The 23982-nt window shown below is 41.0% G+C and overlaps 2 protein-coding genes across 3 annotated transcripts in view; both read left to right on the forward strand.

Moving 5' to 3' along the window:
• Positions 1-23982, forward strand: part of LOC115232312 (acyl-coenzyme A amino acid N-acyltransferase 1-like) — a 51092-nt gene that overhangs the window by 7927 nt on the left and 19183 nt on the right. The window lies entirely within an intron of this gene.
• Positions 1360-23872, forward strand: LOC115232311. Of its 2 annotated transcripts, XM_036500333.1 has the most exons (11): positions 1360-1567; positions 3018-3045; positions 3848-3976; positions 7556-7659; positions 10698-10812; positions 11444-11607; positions 13738-13797; positions 17713-17821; positions 19374-19538; positions 23005-23737; positions 23772-23819. In XM_036500333.1, exons 1-10 carry the CDS (start codon positions 1487-1489, stop codon positions 23697-23699), a joined length of 1650 nt encoding a protein of 549 aa, XP_036356226.1. In that variant the 5' UTR covers positions 1360-1486; the 3' UTR covers positions 23700-23737; positions 23772-23819. The 2 variants fall into 2 exon arrangements, with proteins under 2 accessions (XP_036356226.1, XP_036356225.1); XM_036500332.1 differs by having other exon boundaries at positions 23005-23872.

The raw sequence follows: 23982 nt of genomic DNA on the forward strand, positions 1-23982 counted from the left end.
TGCCGTTTCTCTTATCTTCATTGAGAAAAATTCTATAGTTTGTTAGATATTTGTTGGATTTTTTTCCAATTTCTGCAATTTCAACCAATCAATGACGTCTATTGAGGTGAAAACATTCTGTGCCGTTTGTCAACAACAACTATCGGCGATGTATTTTTCATTTGTCACTGTTACTTATGACAACCCTAACCCTAACCCCAAAACCTTAACCCTAACCCTAACCCATTGTGAACCATATAATGTTTATAATGAATTAATTTGTGATAACACAGGTTGGGTGGTTAGTCAAAGGTCAGAATTAAGCCGAAACTGTTTCCTATGCATACCAAGATAATTACTTCCACTTTTGACTCAAAGCCACTAGTTTCAAGGTGAGGGTGTTAGTCGACTACACTGACTCCAGTTCATGGCTGGACTTCATTATTTTTTGGATCTTTTCGGTTTGACCGGCAGTTTTTTCTAGCGGTGTCATATGAAATTGTCACCCATAATTATGACCCTAGTATCGATCTATTGCATTTCAATCTGTTTTAGGGTTAGGGTTAGAGTTAGGGTTAGGGGTGGGGAGAAGGGTATCTTTGTTTCTTCAGAAATGTAAATAAACCTAGTCTGTTTCTTAAATGAGGGACATATTCATACGGCACAGAATGTTTTTTTTACCTCAATAGACGTCATTGATTGGTTGAAATTGCAGAAATTGAATAAAAAAAACAACAAATATCTTACAAACTATAGAATTTTCTCAATAAAGCCAAGAGAAAAAGATGTTTTATAAACACATTCTACCAGTATACGAAGTTTAAAAGTGTTTAGTTACGTGGAAATTATGTTAAAAAACTGCTGGTCAAACCGTAAAGATTCCTGTTTCTTAAACGAGGGACATATTCATACAGCACAGAATGTTTTTTACCTCAAGAGACGTCATTGATTGTTTGAAATTGCAGAAATTGAAGAAAAAAAAACAACAAATATCTTACAAAATATAGAATTTTCTCAATAAAGCCAAGAGAAAAAGATGTTTTATAAACACATTCTATCAGTATACGAAGTTTAAAATTTTTTAGTTACGTGGAAATTATCTTAAAAAACTGCCGGTCAAACCGAAAAGATCCTATTTTTTTTATTAACCACGAAAGGATGGAAGGTAAGATTGATCTGGGCGGGATTTGAACGCAGAAAGAGTCGGAATAAATGCTTCCTGAGGTACGACAGGCTAACAATCCTATCAACACAACGCCTACTAACATTCATTGTTTCTCATCATCTTTAATTATGTAACACCAATTACTAATTATTCTCTCAAATGCAATGTACTGTCACTCCCTGTGTATCCGGTATGTTTGCGCAGAGCAAAAATTAGGAAATTTTAATTTGTTATGATACTGTTGCTGGTGTTATTACTATCTTGACCGTCATCTAACAGAAGTAATTCTTTATTTATAGTATCAATATTTCAATCTGACTAAATTTGTTACCGAAAGTCACAATGGAACAATTCTTAATAGCATTTATCGTAACACTGTTGTTGATTCACAATTCCGCAAAGTGCCCCAAACCTAAATATATTGTAAGTATGACAATTAATGCAATAATTTCACTTAAGCAATTACTGTATTTTTATCTCGTTGTCCGAGTATCTCTGCTCCATCTTTTGAAGTAGCTTCTTTTTATGGCATTTGTTTTCTCAAGTTGTTTTCTTCCTTTCAAATCTCAATGTACTTTATTTAGGGATCTTTTCCATTTGACCGGCAGTTTTTTAAAATGATTTCCACGTAACTAAACACTTTTAAACTTCGTATACTGGTAGAATGTGTTTATAAAACATCTTTTTCTCTTGGCTTTATTGAGAAAATTCTATAGTTTGTAAGATATTTGTTGTTTTTTTCTTCAATTTCTGCAATTTCAACTAATCAATGACGTCTATTGGAGGTGAAAACATTCTGTGCCATATGAATATGTTCCTTGTTTAAGAAACAGGGATCTTTTCGGTTTGACCGGCAGTTTTTTAAAATAATTTCCACGTAACTAAACACTTTTAAACTTCATATACTGGTAGAATGTGTTTATAAAACATCTTTTCTCTTGGCTTTATTGAGAAAATTCTATAGTTTGTAAGATATTTGTTGTTTTTTTCTTCAATTTCTGCAATTTCAACTAATCAATGACGTCTATTGGAGGTGAAAACATTCTGTGCCATATGAATATGTTCCTTGTTTAAGAAACAGGGATCTTTTCGGTTTGACCGGCAGTTTTTTAAAATAATTTCCACGTAACTAAACACTTTTAAACTTCGTATACTGGTAGAATGTGTTTATAAAACATCTTTTTCTCTTGGCTTTATTGAGAAAATTCTATGGTTTGTAAGATAGTTGTTTTTTTTATTCAATTTCTGCAATTTCAACCAATCAATGACATCTATTGAGGTAAAAACATTCTGTGCTATATGAATATGTCCCTGGGTTTGACCAGCAGTTTTTTAAAATAATTTCCACGTAACTAAACACTTTTAAACTTCGTATACTGGTAGAATGTGTTTATAAAACATCTTTTTCTCTTGGCTTTATTGAGAAAATTCTATAGTTTGTAAGATATTTGTTGTTTTTTTCCTTCAATTTCTGCAATTTCAACCAATCAATGACATCTATTGGAGGTGAAAACATTCTGTGCCGTATGAATATGCCCCTCGTTTAAGAAACAGGGATCTTTTCGGTTTGACCTGAAGTTTTTTAAAATCATTTCTACGTAACTAAACACTTTTAAACTTCGTATACTGGTAGAATGTGTTTATAAAACATCTTTTTCTCTTGGCTTTATTGAGAAAATTCTATAGTTTGTAAGATATTTGTTGTTTTTTTTTCTTCAATTTCTACAATTTCAACCAATCAACGACGTCTATTGAGGTAAAAAAAAAACATTCAGTATTTTCACTGTTAGTTTCTAAATTGTTTTAACTAAATTAAAATTCAATAGAAATAAAATATTTAAAAAAAAATTCTCACTCTTTTTTTCCTTTTCAGGAATCTTATTATCTTTACAGGACAAAATGTAAGTATCTTTATAAAACTATTCTTCAGATTGTAAAAACTACATAAGAATCATATTTATTCATGTTAATACACCTTATTTCTTTTAGAAGCATTGAAAGAAATGTAAAATTTATGATTTTGCATTTTTCAATTATTTTACATCAGCAATCCAACAACAACAACAACAACAACCACAACCATAACAACAGCCATAACCACCACCACCACCACTACACTCTTGGAGTGGTTGGCGTTAGGAAGGGCATCCAGCTGTAGAAACACTGCCAGATCAAGATTGGAGCCTGGTGCAGCCATCTGGTTCGCCATCCCTCAGTCAAAATCGTCCAACCCATGCTAGCATGGAAAGTGGACGTTAAATGATGATGATGATATATATATATACATACGTATGTAACACATAAAAGCACCCACTACACTCTCGGAGTTGTTGGCATTAGGAAGGGAATCCAGCTGTAGAAACACTGCCAGATAAAGACTGGAGCCTGCTGCAGCCATCTGGTTTGCCAGCCCTCAGTCAAAATCGTCCAACCCATGCTAGCATGGAAAGTGGACGTTAAATGATGATGATGATATATATATACATACGTATGTAACACATAAAAGCACCCACTACACTCTCGGAGTTGTTGGCATTAGGAAGGGAATCCAGCTGTAGAAACACTGCCAGATCAGATTGGAGCCTGGTGCAGCCATCTGGTTCGCCAGCCCTCAGTCAAATCGTCCAACCCATGCTAGCATGGAAAGCGGACGTTAAACAATGATGATGATGTTGATGATGATGATGATTTTCCATGTTTCAGGTTGTAATGCAAGTTTGGATGTCTTTAAGCCGTTTCCTAACGGAAAGTACCCCGAGAGGCCGAAGTTTTTTCAACTAACAGATTTCCTGCGAAACGAGAAAAAAGGAATTAAAGCTGTGTGGAATGCAAGTAAGAACATTTCTCTAAAATTCTAAAAGCTTTTATGTTATAATTAAATGATGTAAATGTATTAAAAAGTGTTTACTGCATAAACAAAGATCCCATTTCTTAAAGCAAATTAAGTGGCTGTGTGGTAAGTAGCTTGCTAACCAACCACATGGTTCCGGGTTCAGTCCCACTGCGTGGCATCTTGGGCAAGTGTCTTCTGCTATAGCCCCGGGCCGACCAATGCCTTGTGAGTGGATTTGGTAGACGGAAACTGAAAGAAGCCTGTCTTATATATGTATATATATATATAGGCACAGGAGTGGCTGTGTGGTAAGTAGCTTGCTAACCAACCACATGGTTCCGGGTTCAGTCCCACTGCGTGGCATCTTGGGCAAGTGTCTCCTGCTATAGCCCCGGGCCGACCAATGCCTTGTGAGTGGATTTGGTAGACGGAAACTGAAAGAAGCCTGTCGTATATATGTATGTATATATGTATATGTGATGTGTTTGTGTGTCTGTGTTTTTCCCCCTAGCATTGCTTGACAACCGATGCTGGTGTTTTTACGTCCCCGTCACTTAGCGGTTCGGCAAAAGAGACCGATAGAATAAGTACTGGGCTTACAAAGAATAAGTCCCAGGGTCGATTTGCTTGACTAAAGGCGGTGCTCCAGCATGGCCGCAGTCAAATAACTGAAACAAGTAAAAGAATAAAAGAAAAAGAATAAAAAGAATATAGATTCTGTGCTATGTCAGATCTAGTTCTTAAGATGTGAATGTTGTGATGTTAACTCTACTTGTGAAGATCTGTTGAGGCAAGTGAGAATCAGAATCAAAATCGAAATCGATCAATATCAATGGAAATTGTAGCCAAGATACCAGTGCCGGTGGCACGTAAGCGAACCATCCGAACATGGCCGTTGCCAGCCTTGCCTGGCCCCCATGCCAGTGGCACATAAAAAGCACCGTCCAACCGTGGCCATTTACCAGCCTCGTCTGGCACGTAAGCGAACCATCCGAATGTGGCCGTTGCCAGCCTTGCCTGGCCCCCATGCCAGTGGCACATAAAAAGCACCGTCCAACCGTGGCCATTTACCAGCCTCGTCTGGCACGTAAGCGAACCATCCGAATGTGGCCGTTGCCAGCCTTGACCGACCCCCATGCCAGTGGCACGTAAAAAGCATCGTCCAACCGTGGCCATTTACCAGCCTCGTCTGGCACGTAAGTGAACCATCCGAATGTGGCCGTTGCCAGCCTTGCCTGGCCCCCATGCCAGTGGCATGTAAAAAGCACCGTCCAACCGTGGCCATTTACCAGCCTCGTCTGGCACGTAAGCGAACCATCCGAATGTGGCCGTTGCCAGCCTTGCCTGGCCCCCATGCCAGTGGCACGTAAAAAGCATCGTCCAACCATGGCCATTTACCAGCCTCGTCTGGCACGTAAGCGAACCATCCGAATGTGGCCGTTGCCAGCCTTGCCTGGCCCCCATGCCAGTGGCATGTAAAAAGCATCGTCCGACCGTGGTCATTTGCCAGCCTCGTCTGGCACCTGTGCCGGTGGTGTGTAAGCGAACCATCTGAACGTGGCCGTTGCCAGCCTTGCCTGGCCCCCGTGCCAGTGGCACGTAAAAAGCACTGTCCAACCATGGCTGTTTGCCAGCCTCGTCTGGCACCTGTGCCGGTGGCGCATAAGCGACCCATCCGAATGTGGCCATTGCCAGCCTTGCCTGGCCCCCGTGCCAGTGGCATGTAAAAAGCACCGTCCAACCGTGGCCGTTTGCCAGCCCCGTCTGGCACGTAAAAAGCACCCACTACACACACGGAGTGGTTGGCGTTAGGAAGGGCAGCCAGCCATAGAAACACTGCCAGATCACACTGGGCCTGGTGCAGCCTTCTGGTTTCCCAGACCCCAGTTGAACCGTCCAACCCATGCTAGCATGGAAAGCGGACGCTAAATGATGATGATGATTCTCCACCACATTAATATTCTAAGACCTGAATAATAATAGACAATCCTTTTGCAAGCTGAGTTTGAAGCTGAGTCTGGTTTTGATTCTCGATAAAATTTATTTTTCTGGGGACAAAGACTTTTGTAAAAGGCAGGAATGTTACAAATTCATGCTGCTTCTTATTATCTCTCTATATATAAACGGCAGTTTGTCTGTGCGTGTTTCTGTGTGTCTGTTTTCTCGTACCCTCACTCTGACCACGGCTTTCAACCGATTCTGATGAAACTTGACACACGCATAGCCCAATGTCATAATTCAAAACTAACGCAGCGAAAATTTTGAAAAGTTCCCCCAGTTCTGAAAAAAATCGATAAATTCGACATGGGGTCCAGAATCAGAAACCCAAACCACAGACCGTCTAGGGGACGCAACTCCACCTTTTTTAACTCTCAAAAAAATTTACCATCATTTTTTTCCCATTTTTTTGCTATTTTTTGGCTATAACTCTCTAAAAATGCTTTATAGTTATTTCCCTTACAAACCTGAGCAACGCCGGACGATACTGCTAGTAAATATCTAAAAGAAGACTGAAAGTAGAAAATAAAGAAATATATAATGAGTATGATACTCCATGTAGCAGCAAAAGACACAAACAATATTTAAAATAGTTATAAAGTTTACTATGCCACAGTATGTGATTGAACAAGTTAATTTTGGTACAATCTTCAAGCCAGTAGATATGTATATTTTTAAAATCATTGCAAGAGTAAATATATGTGTGTGAATATATATATATATATACATACATATATATATATGTATATATATATATATATATATATATATATATATGTAGGTCCCGGGTTGAGTCGGGGTTAACCACAGTAAATAAGGTACTCATTACATAGCAGAGTAAATTAATTTATTTTATAGAAGGAGCTTCTACAGGACTAGAACTGTTTCATTCAAAAGAAATCATCAGGAAGCTAGGTGACAAGAATAGTTTTGGCATTTATACATTTAGGCAGATTTAAAGTGGTGGGGGTGGTGGGGGACTCACCACCACTTTAAATCTGCCTAAATGTATAAATGCCAAAACTATTCTTGTCACCTAGCTTCCTGATGATTTCTTTTGAATGAAACAGTTCTAGTCCTGTAGAAGCTCCTTCTATAAAATAAAATATATATATATATATATATATATATATATATATATTATATAAATTAGAGAAAAACCACTGTTATGCAATTCAAACAATGATAGACATAAACCAAGTCATAAATAAAAATATATTTTTTAAAACATATAGATAGATCACAAAAAGTACAAAAATGAATAATCAATATATAATACGTAAAAAAAAAACTACGTACGTTTCATGGCTATAATTAAATATGAATTACAATTAAATATAAATTTAATCGAAAATCAATTCAATTCAAAATTATAGTTACTCTTCAGGTTAAGAATAATAACAATAATAGTTAAATAAATAAGCAATTACAATCAAGCAATATTCATTAAAAAAATAAAATAAGGATTTTTCTTATAGAAGAAACACCATTAACTAAATTTGAAACCTAAAACATTAGGACCAGTTGCCTACAATACATTTACCATATATATATATATCTATATTATTTTGTTTTAATAGGTTTAACCCATTTAAAAGGATTTAAGATTGAATATGATTTTGATGACAAAATCTGTAGAATCTTGGACTTTTCTGAATTTCTAAAGAACAAATCCATTAGTAATGTGAGTACAATTTCTGTCTTTAAAGAGTCTGTCCTAAGGTTAGCACAGCAGGCCGTCCTGCGAGCCATGAATTCACTTCATTTTCATTATACATATTTACATATATTTTTATACATATTTATATTTATTTACTCTTTACTTTCTCTCTCTCTCTTTCACTTGTTTCAGTCATTTGACTGTGGCCATGCTGGAGCACCGCCTTTAGTCGAGCAAATCGACCCCGGGACTTATTCTTTGTAAGCCCAGTACTTATTCTATCGGTCTCTTTTGCCGAACCGCTAAGTAACGGGGACGTAAACACACCAGCATCAGATGTCAAGCAATGCTAGAGGGACAAATACAGATACACAAACATATACACATGCATAATATATATATCACGTGATCACGTGACCGACCAGACCATCAGATGTTGTTATACAATGCGTTCGCATTGTTTTAGCCTTCGAATGACGCCACCCCGCTGGCTAAGCGAGCAGGCCAACAGAAGAAAGAGTGGTGAAAGAGTACAGCAGGGATCACCACCATCTCCTGCCGGAGCCTCGTGGAGCTTTTAGGTGTTTTCGCTCAATAAACACACACACAACGCCCGGTCTGGGAATCGAAACCGCGATCCTGCGACCGCGAGTCCGCTGCCCTAACCACTAGGCCATTGCGCCTCCACAATATATACATATATATGACGGGCTTCTTTCAGTTTCCATCTACCAAATCCACTCACAAGGCTTTGGTTGGCCCTGGGCTATAGCAGAAGACACTTGCCCAAGATGCCACGCAGTGGGACTGAACCCAGAACCTTGTGGTTGGTTAGCAAGCTACTTACCACACAGCCACTCCTGCGCCTATATATATATATATACGATGGGCTTCTTTCAGTTTCCATCTACCAAATCCACTCACAAGGCTTTGGTTGGCCCTGGGCTATAGCAGAAGACACTTGCCCAAGATGCCACGCAGTGGGACTGAACCCAGAACCTTGTGGTTGGTTAGCAAGCTACTTACCACACAGCCACTCCTGCGCCTATATATATATATACGATGGGCTTCTTTCAGTTTCCATCTACCAAATCCACTCACAAGGCTTTGGTTGGCCCTGGGCTATAGCAGAAGACACTTGCCCAAGATGCCACGCAGTGGGACTGAACCCAGAACCTTGTGGTTGGTTAGCAAGCTACTTACCACACAGCCACTCCTACAATTATTTTTCATATGTGTATATCTTTCTGAGGAGTTTTCTGATATTGATTTCCTAATATTAATAACGTGTGAAGGCAAGTGACTTAGTGGTTAGGGTGTCAGCATCATGATTGTAAGATTGTGGTTTCGATTCCTCGACTGGGCGACACGTTGTGTTCTTGAGCAAAACACTTCATTTCACATTGCCCCAGTCCACTCAGCTGGCAAAAATGAGTAACGCTGTGATGGACTGGCATCCTGTCCAGCTGGGGAACACATACGCCATTGAAACCAGGAAACCGGGCCCATGAGCCTGGCTAGGCTTTAAAAGGGTGCATTTATTATTTATTAATATTAATAATAATATATTATTAAAAAATTATATATGTATATAATTGCTCGTATTAAATATACAAATACTTTAATAGTATTAATACTTTGGAATATATTTAACTAAAGATTTATGGAATATTTTCGGTTTGACCGGCAGTTTTTTCACATAATTTTTGGTAACTAAAAAATTTTAAACTTTGTATACTGGTAGAATGTGTTTATAAAACATCTTTTTCTCTTGGCTTTACTGAGAAGATTCTATAGTCTGTAAGATATTTGTTGTCTTTTTTCTTCAATTTCTGCAATTTCAACCAATCAATGACATCCATTGAGGTGAAAAGCATTCTGTGCCGTATGAATATGTCCCTCGTTTAAGAAACAGATTGGGTTTATTTACATTTGTGAAGAAAAAGATACCCTTCCCCCTAACCCTAACCCTAAAACATTGAAATGCAATAGATCGATACTAAGGTCATAATTATGGGTGACAATTTCATATGACACCGCTAGAAAAAACTGGCGTTCAAACCGAAAAGATCCGATTTATGATATCTAAATTAATAGAAATGAGCCTATAAAGAATTCTTGTGGATGATTAGATTTAGACAATGAAAAATATATTAACCCTTTAGTGTTCGCATTATTATACCAAAATTGATCCTTTTTAATCCACATTGTTTTGAACTAATCATTCATTAATCTTGTAGCTCTGAGATTTCGATGAGGTAGCTGTTCATTTTTAAAACGATATTGTAGGGTTGGTGTGAGAGACCAGATCTGGCCAGTTTGAACATAAAACAGGCAGAATACATTTGGCCGGATATGGGGGCCAGTTTAAATGCTAAAGGATTAAGGGGCAGGCATGACTGTGGCAAGCTGTTTGCCTCTCAGCCATATGGTTCCAGGTTCAGTTCCACTGCATGGCAGGTTTGGTAAGTGTCTTCTATACTCCTGGGTCAACCAAAGTCTTGAGTGGATTTTTTTAGGAGGAAACTGAAGGAAGCCAGTTGTGTGTGTGTGTGTGTGTGTGTGTGATATCATCATCATCATCGTTTAACTTCCGCTTTCCATGCTAGCATGGGTTGGATGATTTGACTGAAGACTGTTTGGAAATGAGTATCTCAGAATACTAGAAATTGAAGCCTTTTAGTTTTAACGTATTAACCCTTAAGTGTTCGCATTATTCTGACAAAATGAATCCTTTTTTTATCTACATTGCCTTGAACTAATCATGCATTATCTTGTAGCTATGAGATTTTGATGAGGTAGTTGTTAATTTATAAAACGATATTGTAGGGTTGGTGTGAGAGACCAGATCTAGCCAGTTTGGACACAAAACAGGCAGAATACTTTTGGCCGGATATGGGGGCCGGTTTAAATGCTAAAGGGTTAAAATGATAAAAGATTAAAATAGCTGAATGTTTTTATTTTTTAAATATGATTAAAATTATCATAAAATTTGATTGAACTGATCAATATTTTGAATATTCTATTATTTTAGTAGAATTTAAAATAAAATTTCTTTGCAGTATGACTTTGAGTTTAATCTACATCCTGTAAGAATGAATAAAGAAATTTTGGTTCATCTTCATCCGTTGCCGGAATCTGGGAACAATTACCTGACTGCCAAAGTCGATACGTTCAGTAAGGAACCTAAAATTATTGTTTATTTAAAAAATCTTGGAGGAAACTAGTGGTGGTGGTGGTGGCGGCTTTACCACCACCACCAAAACCACCACCACCACCACCACAACCACCACCACCACCACCACAACCACCACCGAAACCACCACTACCGCCACCAACACCATCACCACCACCACCAAAACTACCACTACCGCCACCAACACCACCACCACCACCACCAAAACTACCACCACCGAAACCACCACCACCACCACCACCACAACCACCACGACCAAAACCACTACCACCACCACCACTACCAAAACCACCACCACCAAAACCACCACCACTACCACCAAAACCACCACCACCACCGCCACCACCACCAAAACCACCACCACCCCTAAATTTAGGTTAAATCTGTGTTTCTCAAAGGGGAGGCCTATGGGACGGTCGGACAAGTTGTTCTGAGAGAATTTGGTTTAAATGTTTGACAACACAGCACCGTCCATTGGACGAGGGCCCGTTTTGCTCATCTTAATTATTTTCTTTCTCGCTTAAATTTAATTAAACCCCGTCCTAATTTAACGACATTTACTACCTGTGTAATGTTCATACTCACATAAATGGCTTTCCTTTACCTTTGCAGTGTGTCGCGAATGGGTAACCCCGATTGATTATAAATTAGAAGAAAACAAGTTAATTGTGGACTTTGAACAAGGACCTTCAAAGTGTGATATAAAACAATATAATGTAGCGCTTCATAATACAAATTCAACCATTTTAATAAGTGCGGTTGTCAATTCTTCCCAGGTTTGTCAAATTTCGCCATTTTCGTGTTTTTTATATTCCTCTAATCTCTTTTACTCTCTTTTACTCTTTTACTTGTTTCAGTCATTTGACTGCGGCCATGCTGGAGCACCGCCTTTAAGTCGAGCAAATCGACCCCGGGACTTATTCTTTTGTAAGCCCGGTACTTATTCTATCGGTCTCTTTTTTGCCGAACCGCTAAGTGACGGGGACGTAAACACACCAGCATCGTTTGTCAAGCAATGCTAGGGGGACAAACACAGACACACAGACACACATACATATATATATATATATATATATATATATATATATATATTATATATATATACATATATACGACGGGCTTCTTTCAGTTTCCGTCTACCAAATCCACTCACAAGGCATTGGTCCGCCCGAGGTTAAAGCAGAAGACACTTGCCCAGTACTTATTCTATTGGTCTCTTTTTGCTGAACCGCTAAGTGACGGGGAGGTAAACACACCAGCATTGCATGTCAAGCAATGCTAGGGGGACAAACAAAGACACACAAACATATATATATATATATATAATATATATATATATATATATATACATATATACATATATACGACAGGCTTCTTTCAGTTTCCGTCTACCAAATCCACTGACAAGGCTTTGGTCGGCCCGAGGCTATAGTCGAAGACACTTGCCCAAGGTACCACGTAGTGGGATTGAACCCGGAACCATGTGGTTGGTAAGCAAGCTACTTACCACACAGCCACTCCTAAAAAGAGAAATTGTTTCTTTTTGAAGTCTTTATTTCCCTATTGTCATTAATATTATCCATTAATTAGTTTTAAGTAAAGCTTAATTACATAAAACTCATTTCCTTGCATCGTTATATTGATTTCTCCTGGTAAATTATTTTTGACTATATTGATGTTAATTATTTTGTAATCATCATCATCATCATCGTTTAACGTCCGTTCTCCATGCTACCATGGATTGGACGGTTCAAATGGGATCTGGGAAGCCAGAAGGCTGCACCAGGCTCCAGTCTGATCTGGCAGAGTTTCTACAGCTGGATGCTCTTCCTTACGCCAACCACTCCGTGAGTGTAGTGGGTGCTCTTTACGTGCCACTGGCACAGGTGTCAGACGAGGCTGGCAATGGCCACGATCAGATGGTGCTTTTTACGTGCCACCGGCACAGGTGCCAGACGAGGCTGGCAAACGGCCATGATCAGTTGGTGCTTTTTACGTGCCACCAGCATAGGTGCCAGACGAGACTGGCAATGGCCACGATCGGATAGTGCTTTTTACGTGCCACTGGCATAGGTGCCAGACGAGGCTGGCAAATGGCCACGATCGGATGGTGCTTTTTATGTGCCACCAGCACAGGTGCCAGACGAGGCTGGCAAACAGCCATGATCAGTTGGTGCTTTTTACATGCCACTGACACGGGGGGCCAGACGAGGCTGGCAAACAGCCACGATCAGTTGGTGCTTTTTACATGCCACCGACACGGGGGCCAGGTGAGGCTGGCACTGCTTTTTACGTGCCAGATGAGGCAGGCAAACGGCCACGATCGGATGGTACTTTTTACGTGACACCACTAGAAAAAACTGCCGTTCAAACCGAAAAGATCCCAAAGATTTCCTGAAGATTATAGATTTACTTTGACAAATATTCAGACAACAAACAACATTGATCAAGCCCAGAATTCCTTTTAAATAATTCCTCACAATTCTATAAAAAAATTGTTTTTAAGATAGTTCTAAGGGGGTCATTTCCAAATGTGCAATAAAAGAAGTCTTCCGTAATGCCAATTAATCTATAGTGACTCTTTTACTCTTTTACCTGTCAGTTATTTGACTGCGGCCATACTGGAGCACCGCCTTTAGTCGAGCAAATCGACACCGGGACTTATTCTTTGTAAGCCCAGTACTTATTCTATCGGTCACTTTTGCAGAACTGCTAAGTTATGGGGTCGTAAACACACCAGCATCGGTTGTCAAGCAATGCTAGGAGGACAAACACAGACACACAAACATACACACACACACACACACACACACATATATATATTTGAGTAGTTGAATGAATTATCTTATTATTTATAGGCCAACTTTACAAATCGGGTTTTTTTTTTATCATTTTGTCATTTTCAGACAACCTCAAAATTAACCCATGAATTTCATAGAATATGTTCCGGAAACTACTACACAACTGTAAGTTATTCTTCATATATTGTTGCTTGCTTACTATGTTTTGCTAAATTATTACATTTACAAAGAATTCTGTTAATCTGAAGATGGGGAATTTTCCGCTTCTTCCACGTTTTCTGATTCTCCGGACTTTTCACCAGCTATGTAATTTAAAAGAATAATTCGTTTCTTTCATGATAAACACTTCTACGCACACTTGCACATCTACTGCTATCAGTTCTTTACCAAATTAGGAGCAGGAGTGGCTGTGTGGAAAGTAGCTTGCTAACCAACCACATGGTTCCAGGTTCAGTCCTACTGCGTGGCACCTTGGGCGAGGGTCTTTGGTAGATGTTGTATATATACTTTTTTACTTGTTTCAGTCATTTGACTGCGGCCATGCTGGAGCACCGCCTTTAGTCGAGCAAATCGACCCCGGGACTTATTCATTGTAAGCCCAGTACTTATTCTATCGGTCTCTTTTGCCGAACCGCTAAGTGACGGGGACGTAAACACACCAGCATCGGTTGTCAAGCAATGCTAGGGGGACAAACACAGACACACAAACATATACACACACACTTATATACATACATATACATATATACGACAGGCTTCTTTCAGTTTCCGTCTACCAAATCTACTCACAAGGCATTGGTCAGCCAGGGGATATAGCAGAAGACACTTGCCCAAGATGCCATGCAGTGGGACTGAACCCGGAACCATGTGGTTGGAAAGCAAGCTACTTACCACACAGCCACTCCTATACAAAACTTTCACTTTTCAAAAATTCCAATTCTAAAGGGTCGAAACAAACCCGAGCAACGCTGGGCGATATTGCTAGTTATTAAATATAACCAATATTGCATAATATTGTAATAACGCCAGCAGGAGTGGCTGTGTGGTAAGAAGCTTGCTTACCAACCACATGGTTCCAGGTTCAGTCCCACTGCGTGACACCTTGGGCAAGTGTCTTCTACTATAGCCTCGGGCCGACCAATACCTTGTGAGTGGATTTGGTAGACGGAAACTGAAAGAATCCCGTTGTATATATGTATGTATATATATATATATATGTATGCGTGTGTGTGTTTGTGTGTCTGTGTTTGTCCCCCTAGCATTGCTTGACAACCGATGCTGGTGTGTTTACATCCCCGTCACTTAGCAGTTCGGCAAAAGTGACCGATAGAATAAGTACTGCATGGCATCATGGGCAAGTATCTTTTGCTATAGCCCCGGGCCGACCAATGCCTTGTGAGTGGATTTGGTAGACAGAAACTGAAAGAAGCCTGTCGCATATATATATATATATATATGTATGTGTGTGTGTGTGTTTGTGTGTCTGTGTTTGTCCCCCTAGCATCGCTTGACAACCGATGCTGGTGTGTTTACGACCCCATAACTTAACAGTTCTGCAAAAGAGACCAATAGAATAAGTACTGGGCTTACAAAAGAATAAGTCCCGGGGTCGATTTGCTCGACTAAAGGCAGTGCTCCAGCATGGCCGCAGTCAAATGACGGACACAAGTAAAAGAGTAAAAGAGTAACTATAGATTAATTGGCATTCTGTTAGACTTCTTTTATTGCACATTTGGAAATGACCCCCTTAGAACTACCTTAAAAACTATTTTTTTATAGAATTGTGAGGAATTATTTAAAAGGAATTCTGGGCTTGATCAATGTTGTTTGTTCTCTAACAAAGTATTTTCTTTATTCTGTTGTCTGGAGAAGCAGAATTTTAAGACTACAGCAATTAGCATTTGTTAGTTAGGGTGACCGTCATCCCTTATTTCTTTACTACCTACAGAGGGGACGAACAAGGATAGACAAACGAATTAAGTCGATTACATCAACCCCAGTGCGTAACTGGTACTTAATTTATAGACCTCGAAAGGATGAAAGGCAAAGTTTCAGTCATTTGAGTGCAGCCATGCTGGAGCACCGCCTTTAGTCAAGTAAATCGTCCCCAGGACTTATTCTTTGTAAGCCTAGTTCTTATTCTATCAGTCTCTTATGCCGAACCACTAAGTTACAGGAACGTAAACACACCAGCATCGGTTGTCAAGCAATGCTAGAGGGACAAACACAGACACACAAACATATACACACACATACATACATATAAATCGTTAGCCACTACACACATTTTTTTTCTCTCCTTGTTTTTTCTGTGTCCCTTTCTGTAGAAGAGCACAGGCTCGAAACGTAAAAGACTTTTACTATTCCTGAGCGTTATACTAATACATCTGTTAGCTTGTACACCACCTGTCTTCGTCTTTTGTTTTTTTCGTAAACTCTCCCTATATATTTATATACATATATACGATGGGCTTCTTTCAGTTTCCATCTACCAAATCCACTCACAAGGGTTTGGTCGGCCCGAGGCTATAGCAGAAGACACTTGCCCAAGGTGCCACGCAGTGGGACTGAACCCGGAACCATGTGGTTGGTAAGCAAGCTACTTACCACACAGCCACTCCTGCGCCTATATATATATATATATGATGGGCTTCTTTCAGTTTCCATCTACCAAATCCACTCACAAGGCATTGGTCAGCCCGAGGCTATAGCAGAAGACACTTGCCCAATGTGCCACGCAGTGGGACTGAACCCGGAACCATGTGGTTGGTAAGCAAGCTACTTACCACACAGCCACTCCTGCGCCTATATATATATATGATGGGCTTCTTTCAGTTTCCATCTACCAAATCCACTCACAAGGCATTGGTCAGCCCGGGGCTATAGCAGAAGACACACATGCCCAAGGTGCCATGCAGTGGGACTGAACCCGGAACTATGTGTTGGTAAACAAGCTACCTACCACACAGCCACTCCTGCGCCTATATATATATATGATGGGCTTCTTTCAGTTTCCATCTACCAAATCCACTCACAAGGCATTGGTCAGCCCGGGGCTATAGCAGAAGACACACATGCCCAAGGTGCCATGCAGTGGGACTGAACCCGGAACCATGTGGTTGGTAAACAAGCTACCTACCACACAGCCACTCCTGCGCCTATATATATATATGATGGGCTTCTTTCAGTTTCCATCTACCAAATCCACTCACAAGGCATTGGTCAGCCCGGGGCTATAGCAGAAGACACTAGCCCAAGCTGCCACGCAGTGGGACTGAACCCGGAACCATGTGGTTGGTAAACAAGCTACCTACCACACAGCCACTCCTGCGCCTATATATATATATGATGGGCTTCTTTCAGTTTCCGTCTACCAAATCCACTCACAAGGCATTGGTCAGCCCGTGGCTATAGCAGAAGACACTTGCCCAAGCTGCCACGCAGTGGGACTGAACCCGGAACCATGTGGTTGGTAAACAAGCTACCTACCACACAGCCACCCCTGCGCCTATATATATATGATGGGCTTCTTTCAGTTTCCATCTACCAAATCCACTCACAAGGCATTGGTCAGCCCGGGGCTATAGCAGAAGACACACATGCCCAAGGTGCCATGCAGTGGGACTGAACCCGGAACCATGTGGTTGGTAAACAAGCTACCTACCACACAGCCACTCCTGCGCCTATATATATATATGATGGGCTTCTTTCAGTTTCCATCTACCAAATCCACTCACAAGGCATTGGTCAGCCCGTGGCTATAGCAGAAGACACTTGCCCAAGCTGTCACGCAGTGGGACTGAACCCGGAACCATGTGGTTGGTAAACTAGCTACCTACCACACAGCCACCCCTGCGCCTATATATATATATGATGGGCTTCTTTCAGTTTCCATCTACCAAATCCACTCACAAGGCGTTGGTCAGCCCGGGGCTATAGCAGAAGACACTTGCCCAAGCTGCCACGCAGTGGGACTGAACCCGGAACCATGTGGTTGGTAAGCAAGCTACTTACCACACAGCCGCTCCTGCTTGCTTATTTAAATATCTATTCAGTGTGTTTTTTGTAATTTTCTTAAAGGTTGAAATAATTGATGAATTTTGGAACGTTGATGGGAAATGTATATGTAAGAACGAATATAGTAGATGTGGTGTCGACTGTATTCGGTCGAAAAGCACAGACTTTCAAAGTAAGTAAAACTAAAGCAATGACAAAGCAAAACCATTATTAAATTGCCGCTTATGAATTGTGTATTATACTATTTCACTTGTTTCAGCCATTTGACTGCGGCCATGCTGGAGCACCGCCTTTAGTCGATCAAATCGACCCCGGGACTTATTCCTTTTGTAAGCCCAGTACTTATTCTATCGGTCACTTTTGCAGAACTGTTAAGTTACGGGGACGTAAACACACCGGCATCGGTTGTCAAGCAATGCTAGGGGAAGAAACACAGACACACACACACACACACATATATATATATACATATATACGACAGGCTTCTTTCAGTTTCCGTCTACCAAATCCACTCACAAGGCATTGGTCGGCCCGAGGCTACAGCAGAAGACACTTGCCCAAGGTGCCACGCAGTGGGATTGAACCCGGAACCATGTGGTTGGTTAGCAAGCTACTTACCACACAGCCACTCCTGCACTTATATATATATATACGACAGGCTTCTTTCAGTTTCCGTCTACCAAATCCACTCACAAGGCATTGGTCGGCCCGAGGCTACAGCAGAAGACACTTGCCCAAGGTGCCACGCAGTGGGATTGAACCCGGAACCATGTGGTTGGTTAGCAAGCTACTTACCACACAGCCACTCCTGCGCCTTTTGCATAAAATGTTTGGAAATCAGCAACAAAGGTTCATGGGATATTCATATAGGATCTGTGGTAGTTTAAGAGTAATACAGCTGTATGATGGTGGAAGTAATTAGTAAACAAGGCAGCGAGCTGGCAGAATCGTTAGCATGCCGGGCGAAATGCTTACTGGTATTTCGTCTGCCGTTACGTTCTGAGTTCAAATTCCGCCGAGGTCAACTTTGCCTTTCATCCTTTCGGGGTCGATTGAATAAGTACCAGTTACGCACTGGGGTCGATGTAATTGACTTAATACCTTTGTCTGTCCTTGTTTGTCCTCTCTGTGTTTAGCCCCTTGTGGGTAGTAAAGAAATAGGTATTTCGTCTGCCGTTACGTTCTGAGTTCAAATTCCGCCGAGGTCGACTTTGCCTTTCATCCTTTCGGAGTCAATTAATAACTAACGCCAACCACTCCGTGAGTGTAGTGGGTGCTTTTTACCTCACTACCTCCACCTCCTCCTCATCATCGTTTAACGTCCGTTTTCCATGCTAGCATGGGTTGGACAGTCTGACCAGGGCCTTGGAAGCCAGGAGGCTGCACCAGGCTCCAGTCTGATCTGGCAGTGTTTCTACAGCTGGATGCTCTTCCTAACGCCAACCACTCCGTGAGTGTAGTGGGTGCTTTTTATGTGCCACCTGCACAGGTGCCAGACGAGGCTGGCAAACGGCCACGATCTGATGGTGCTTTTTATGTGAGGAGGTCTCTAATAAACCAGCCTCTCAGTCCACAAAAAAACCCCAGAAAAACCCCCCAACCAACCAACCAACATTCATTGAACTAATTTAACAATACTCTTGTTTATTGAAGTTAAATTGACATTTTTGACATTTCAAAAAGTTATTTCCAATTTTGTTTTTTACTTATATTTTCTTTTTTAGTTTCTAGTTTTCCGTGTACAACGCCTTCGTCAACAGATGTCACTGCACCATCTCCAAATCTTACAACAGAACCTAAGAGCACTTTTAACCTAACCATATTCCTTGCTATTATTGGTGCTATGATCGGTCTACTACTTTTGGTGCTTAGTTTTTACTGTTTCAAGCGTAAGTATCCAATCTTTGTTCAGACTTATGCACCAGGCTCCAGTCTGACCTGGCAATGTTTCTACGGCTGGATGCTCTTCCTGACGCCAACCACTCCGAGAGTGTAGTGGGTGCTTTTTACGTGCCACCGGCATGGAGGCCAGTCAGGCGGTACTGGCAACGACCTCGCTCGAATCCTTTTAGTGGCTGTGTGGTAAGGCGCAGGAGTGGCTGTGTAGTAAGTAGCCTGCTTCTCAGCCAAATGGTTCTAGGTTCAGTCCCACGGCGAGGCACCTTGGGCAAGTGTCTTCTACTATAGCCTTGGGGTGACCAAAGCCTTGTGAGTGGATTTGGCAGACGGAAACTGAAAGAAGCCCGTCGTATATATGTGTATATATATGTGTGTGTGTGTTTGTACCCCCTAGCATTGCTTGACAACCGATGCTGGTGTGTTTAGGTCCCTGTAACTTAGCGGTTCGGCAAAAGAGAATGATAGAATAAGTACTAGGCTTACAAAGAATAAGTCCTGGGGTTGATTTGATTCGACTAAAGGCACTGCTCCAGCATGGCCACAGTCAAATGACTGAAACAAGTAAAAGAACAAAAAAAGGAAGGATCACCAAAATTATCTGTATTTGTAGCACTGGTGTCTTGGTTCTGATCACATAGTCATAAGCAGATGGGTTAAATCTCACTTATAGGACACGAATCTATTTCAGGAAATGTCCATGCCGGTGGCACATAAAAAGCACCATCCAATCGTGGCCATTGCCAGCCTCATCTGGTTTCCATGCCAGTGGCATGTAAAAAGTATCACCCAATCGTGGCCATTTGCCCGCCTCGTCTGATCTCCATGCCAGTGGCACATAAAAAGCATCATCCAATCGTGGCCATTGCCAGCCTCGTCTGGTCCCCGTGCCGGTGGCACGTAAAAAGCATCACCCAATCGTGGCCATTGCCAGCCTTGTCTGGCCTCCATGCCGGTGGCACATAAAAAGCATCATCCAATCGTGGCCATTGCCATCGTCTGGCCTCCATGCCGGTGGCATGTAAAAACCATCATCCAATCGTGGCCATTGCCATCCTCGTCTGGCCTCCATGCCAGTGGCATGTAAAAAGCATCATCCAATCGTGGCCGTTCACCAGCCTCCTCTGGCATCTGTGCGGGTGGCACGTAAAAAGCACCCACTACACTCACGAAGTGGTTGGCGTTAGGAAGGGCATCCAGCCGTAGAAACACTGCCTGTTCAGACTGGGCCTGGTGCAGCCTTCTGGCTTCCCAGACCCCAGTTGAACCGTCCAACCCATGCTAGCATGGAAAGCAGACGTTAAACGATGCTGATGAGGATCTCTTGTAGATGTAGTTCCTATTTTATCAGAGATTGAAAACCTAAGGCCAATCTTGATGAGGATTCAAGATTTACAAATGTATTCCGGACTTAACTCTTTCACCTTTGTAATATGTTGAAATGTGGATATTTACGGGGGCCATTCTTTATATGTGCATGTTTTGATGTTTGTTTGATGAAGGAAATTGCTAATACTGTTCATAAATAATAATCCATTAAATGTGAAGTATATTTGCCACTTAAATGTGGTTAACCACTAAGGGAGTGGAGGCACATGGCCTAGTGGTTAGAGCAGCGGACTCACGGTTGAGGGATTGCGAGTTCGAATCTCAGATCGGGCGATGTGTGTGTTTATTAGCGAAATACCTAAGCTACACACGGCTCCGGCAGCAGGTAATGGCAACTCTTTCGCCACAACTTTCTCTCACTCTTTCCTCCTGCATCTTGCAGCTCACCTGTGATGGACCGGCGTCCTGTCCAGGTGGGAAACCTATACACCAAGAAACCGGGAAACCGGCCCTTATGAGCAAGGCATGGCTCAAGAAGGAACATTCATTCATTTTCAATCCTTTAATTCTAATATATTCTTGATATTTTATTATTGATTGGGTCAATTTATTGTTGTATTTTGGAATGGTCATTTTGCCAGTTTAGCCAATAAAAACACACGCACTATATATTTGGTGTTACTTTGCTTCAGTGTTATTTATTTTTTACATTAATCTTAATCTTATTTCGGCCAGAGTTCTTTCGTCACACTCCTGTGACCGCATCAGTGGTCCTTTGCTTTCTTCTTTCTTATTTGTGTCTTTCCTTACTCTGGCCGAAATAAGATTAAGATTAATGCAAAAAATAAATAACACAGGAATGGCTGTGTGGTAAGTAGCTTGCTAACCAACCACATCGTTGCGGGTTCAGTCCCACTGCGTGGCACCTTGGGCAAGTGTCTTCTGCTATAGCCCCGGGCCGACCAATGCCTTGTGAGTGGATTTGGTAGACGGAAACTGAAAGAAGCCTGTCGTATATATGTATATATATATATGTGTGTGTGTGTGTGTGTATGTTTGTGTGTCTGTGTTTGTTTCCCTAGCATTGCTTGACAACCGATGCTGGTGTGTTTACGTCCCCGTCACTTAGCGGTTCGGCAAAATAGACCGATAGAATAAGTACTGGGCTTACAAAGAATAAGTCCTGGGGGCGATTTGATCGACTAAAGGCAGTGCTCCAGCATGGCCGCAGTCAAATGACTGAAACAAATAAAAGAGAGTAACACTGAAGCAAAGTAACACCAAATATATAGTGCGTGTGTTTTTATTGGCTAAACTGGCAAAACGACCGTTCCGAAATACAACAATATCTGTTTCAACACACGACTTCACATAAAAAATCTTACACAACAAATATATAAATGTGTAGTGGATGTGTGTGTGTATATATAAATACATAAATTGTTTCATGATTGAAAAGGGATTTATTTACATGGATTATAAATACACTACATACAATAGAGCACATATTAGAGATGAATATGTTTGTGTTACTCTTTACTCTTTTACTCTTTTACTTGTTTCAGTCATTTGACTGCGGCCATGCTGGAGCACCGCCTTTAGTCGAGCAAATCAACCCCGGGACTTATTCTTTGTAAGCCCAGTACTTATTCTATCGGTCTCTTTTGCCGAACCGCTAAGTGACGGGGACGTAAACACACCAGCATCGGTTGTCAAGCAATGCTAGGGGGACAAACAGAGACACACAAACATACACGCACATATATATATATATACATATATACGACGGGCTTCTTTCAGTTTCCGTCTACCAAATCCACTCACAAGGCTTTGGTCGGCCCGAGGCTATAGTAGAAGACACTTGCCCAAGGTGCCACGCAGTGGTTGGTTAGCAAGCTACTTACCAGACAGCCACTCCTGCGCCTATGTGTGTGTGGGTGTGTGCTTGAATCATTTGAAACAGTAGCCTGTAGGCATTTCTCTGTCGTCTTCAAAACGCGGGGTGTCTACTGGTGTGTCAGCATCGATTGTGTTTCTTTCTCTGTTGTTCCCTTGTATTTATAATATTTCAAACAGCTAGAAAGATAGACATACTACGACAGAGTTACATGTATCAATTTATATTTCCAGGAACAATTCAAGAGAAAAGAGGACTGCTGTTTTATACAGAGGACCATTCCTACCACTGTGAAGCCATCGATCAGTTTGTATCTCTCATGAATATGAGCAAGTGTAAACTAGAACTTGCTGCGCGTCTAGTGAAAGGCAGCGATCCTTCGAGGCTGACTTTAGAAATCCAAAGGTCCGATTTTATAATTCTTGTATACTCCAAAGCTCTTCACAAAAGAATCCAGGCGTGGAAAAACAGCCAGGATTACATAAATTTTTTAAAAGAGGACAACTCAGCGCTTTTGACAGCTTCCCTTCTCAAGGAACTTGAAGAAAGCAACAAACTTATCATTTGTAAGTTCCCTCAGGTACCAAACTCCAGTGTGAGCGGCGAGTTTCCTTCGGTCAAGTGCTACACACTCACGAAAGAGCTGAGATTGCTTATTCAACAAATCCACGGAAGAGGAGTGGATCACGAACTTGCCGTTCTTGACAGAAGTAACAAACTCAATCACAACTCTTTGACAAACACTATTAAGAATGCTACCAACTTTGAAGAAAACAGTTCCTATTGGTTTGAAGACAAATATATTTGCCCTAAGAAAATGGAGTCTTTAAATGAAATGCCTGATTATGCTGAAAACTTTTCAGATGGATGTGAACATAGTATTTATTCCATTCCTATAAGTTCCAAATTGGAACAGATTAATGAGTAGAATGACTCGTTAGCTTAAAAGATTCGCAGACGGGATTCATTTGTTTCAACAAAGATTTGGTTTCATTTTTATATTTTTAAATCTCATCCGGGATCCTTCCTGCTTTTGTTGGATCTTTTCGGTTTGAACGGCAGTTTTTTCTAGCGATGTCATATGAAATTGTCACCCATAATTATGACCCTAGAACCTATCTATTGCATTTCAATCTGTTTTAGGGTTAAGGCTTGGGGTGGGGGAAGGGTATCTTTTTTTTCTTCACAAATGTAAATAAACCCAATCTGTT

The sequence above is a fragment of the Octopus sinensis genome, unplaced genomic scaffold (assembly GCF_006345805.1).
Source record: "Octopus sinensis unplaced genomic scaffold, ASM634580v1 Contig20326, whole genome shotgun sequence".
Taxonomy (NCBI): domain Eukaryota; kingdom Metazoa; phylum Mollusca; class Cephalopoda; order Octopoda; family Octopodidae; genus Octopus; species Octopus sinensis.

Bases quoted from the DNA above. Each gene is read 5' to 3' on its own strand.
- LOC115232311 (XM_036500332.1), top strand. From the start codon at position 1,487: ATGGAACAATTCTTAATAGCATTTATCGTAACACTGTTGTTGATTCAC. The intron at 7,660-10,697 runs GTGAGTACAATT...ATTTCTTTGCAG, and splicing joins AGAACAAATCCATTAGTAAT to TATGACTTTGAGTTTAATCT. The intron at 13,798-17,712 runs GTAAGTTATTCT...ATTTTCTTAAAG, and splicing joins CCGGAAACTACTACACAACT to GTTGAAATAATTGATGAATT.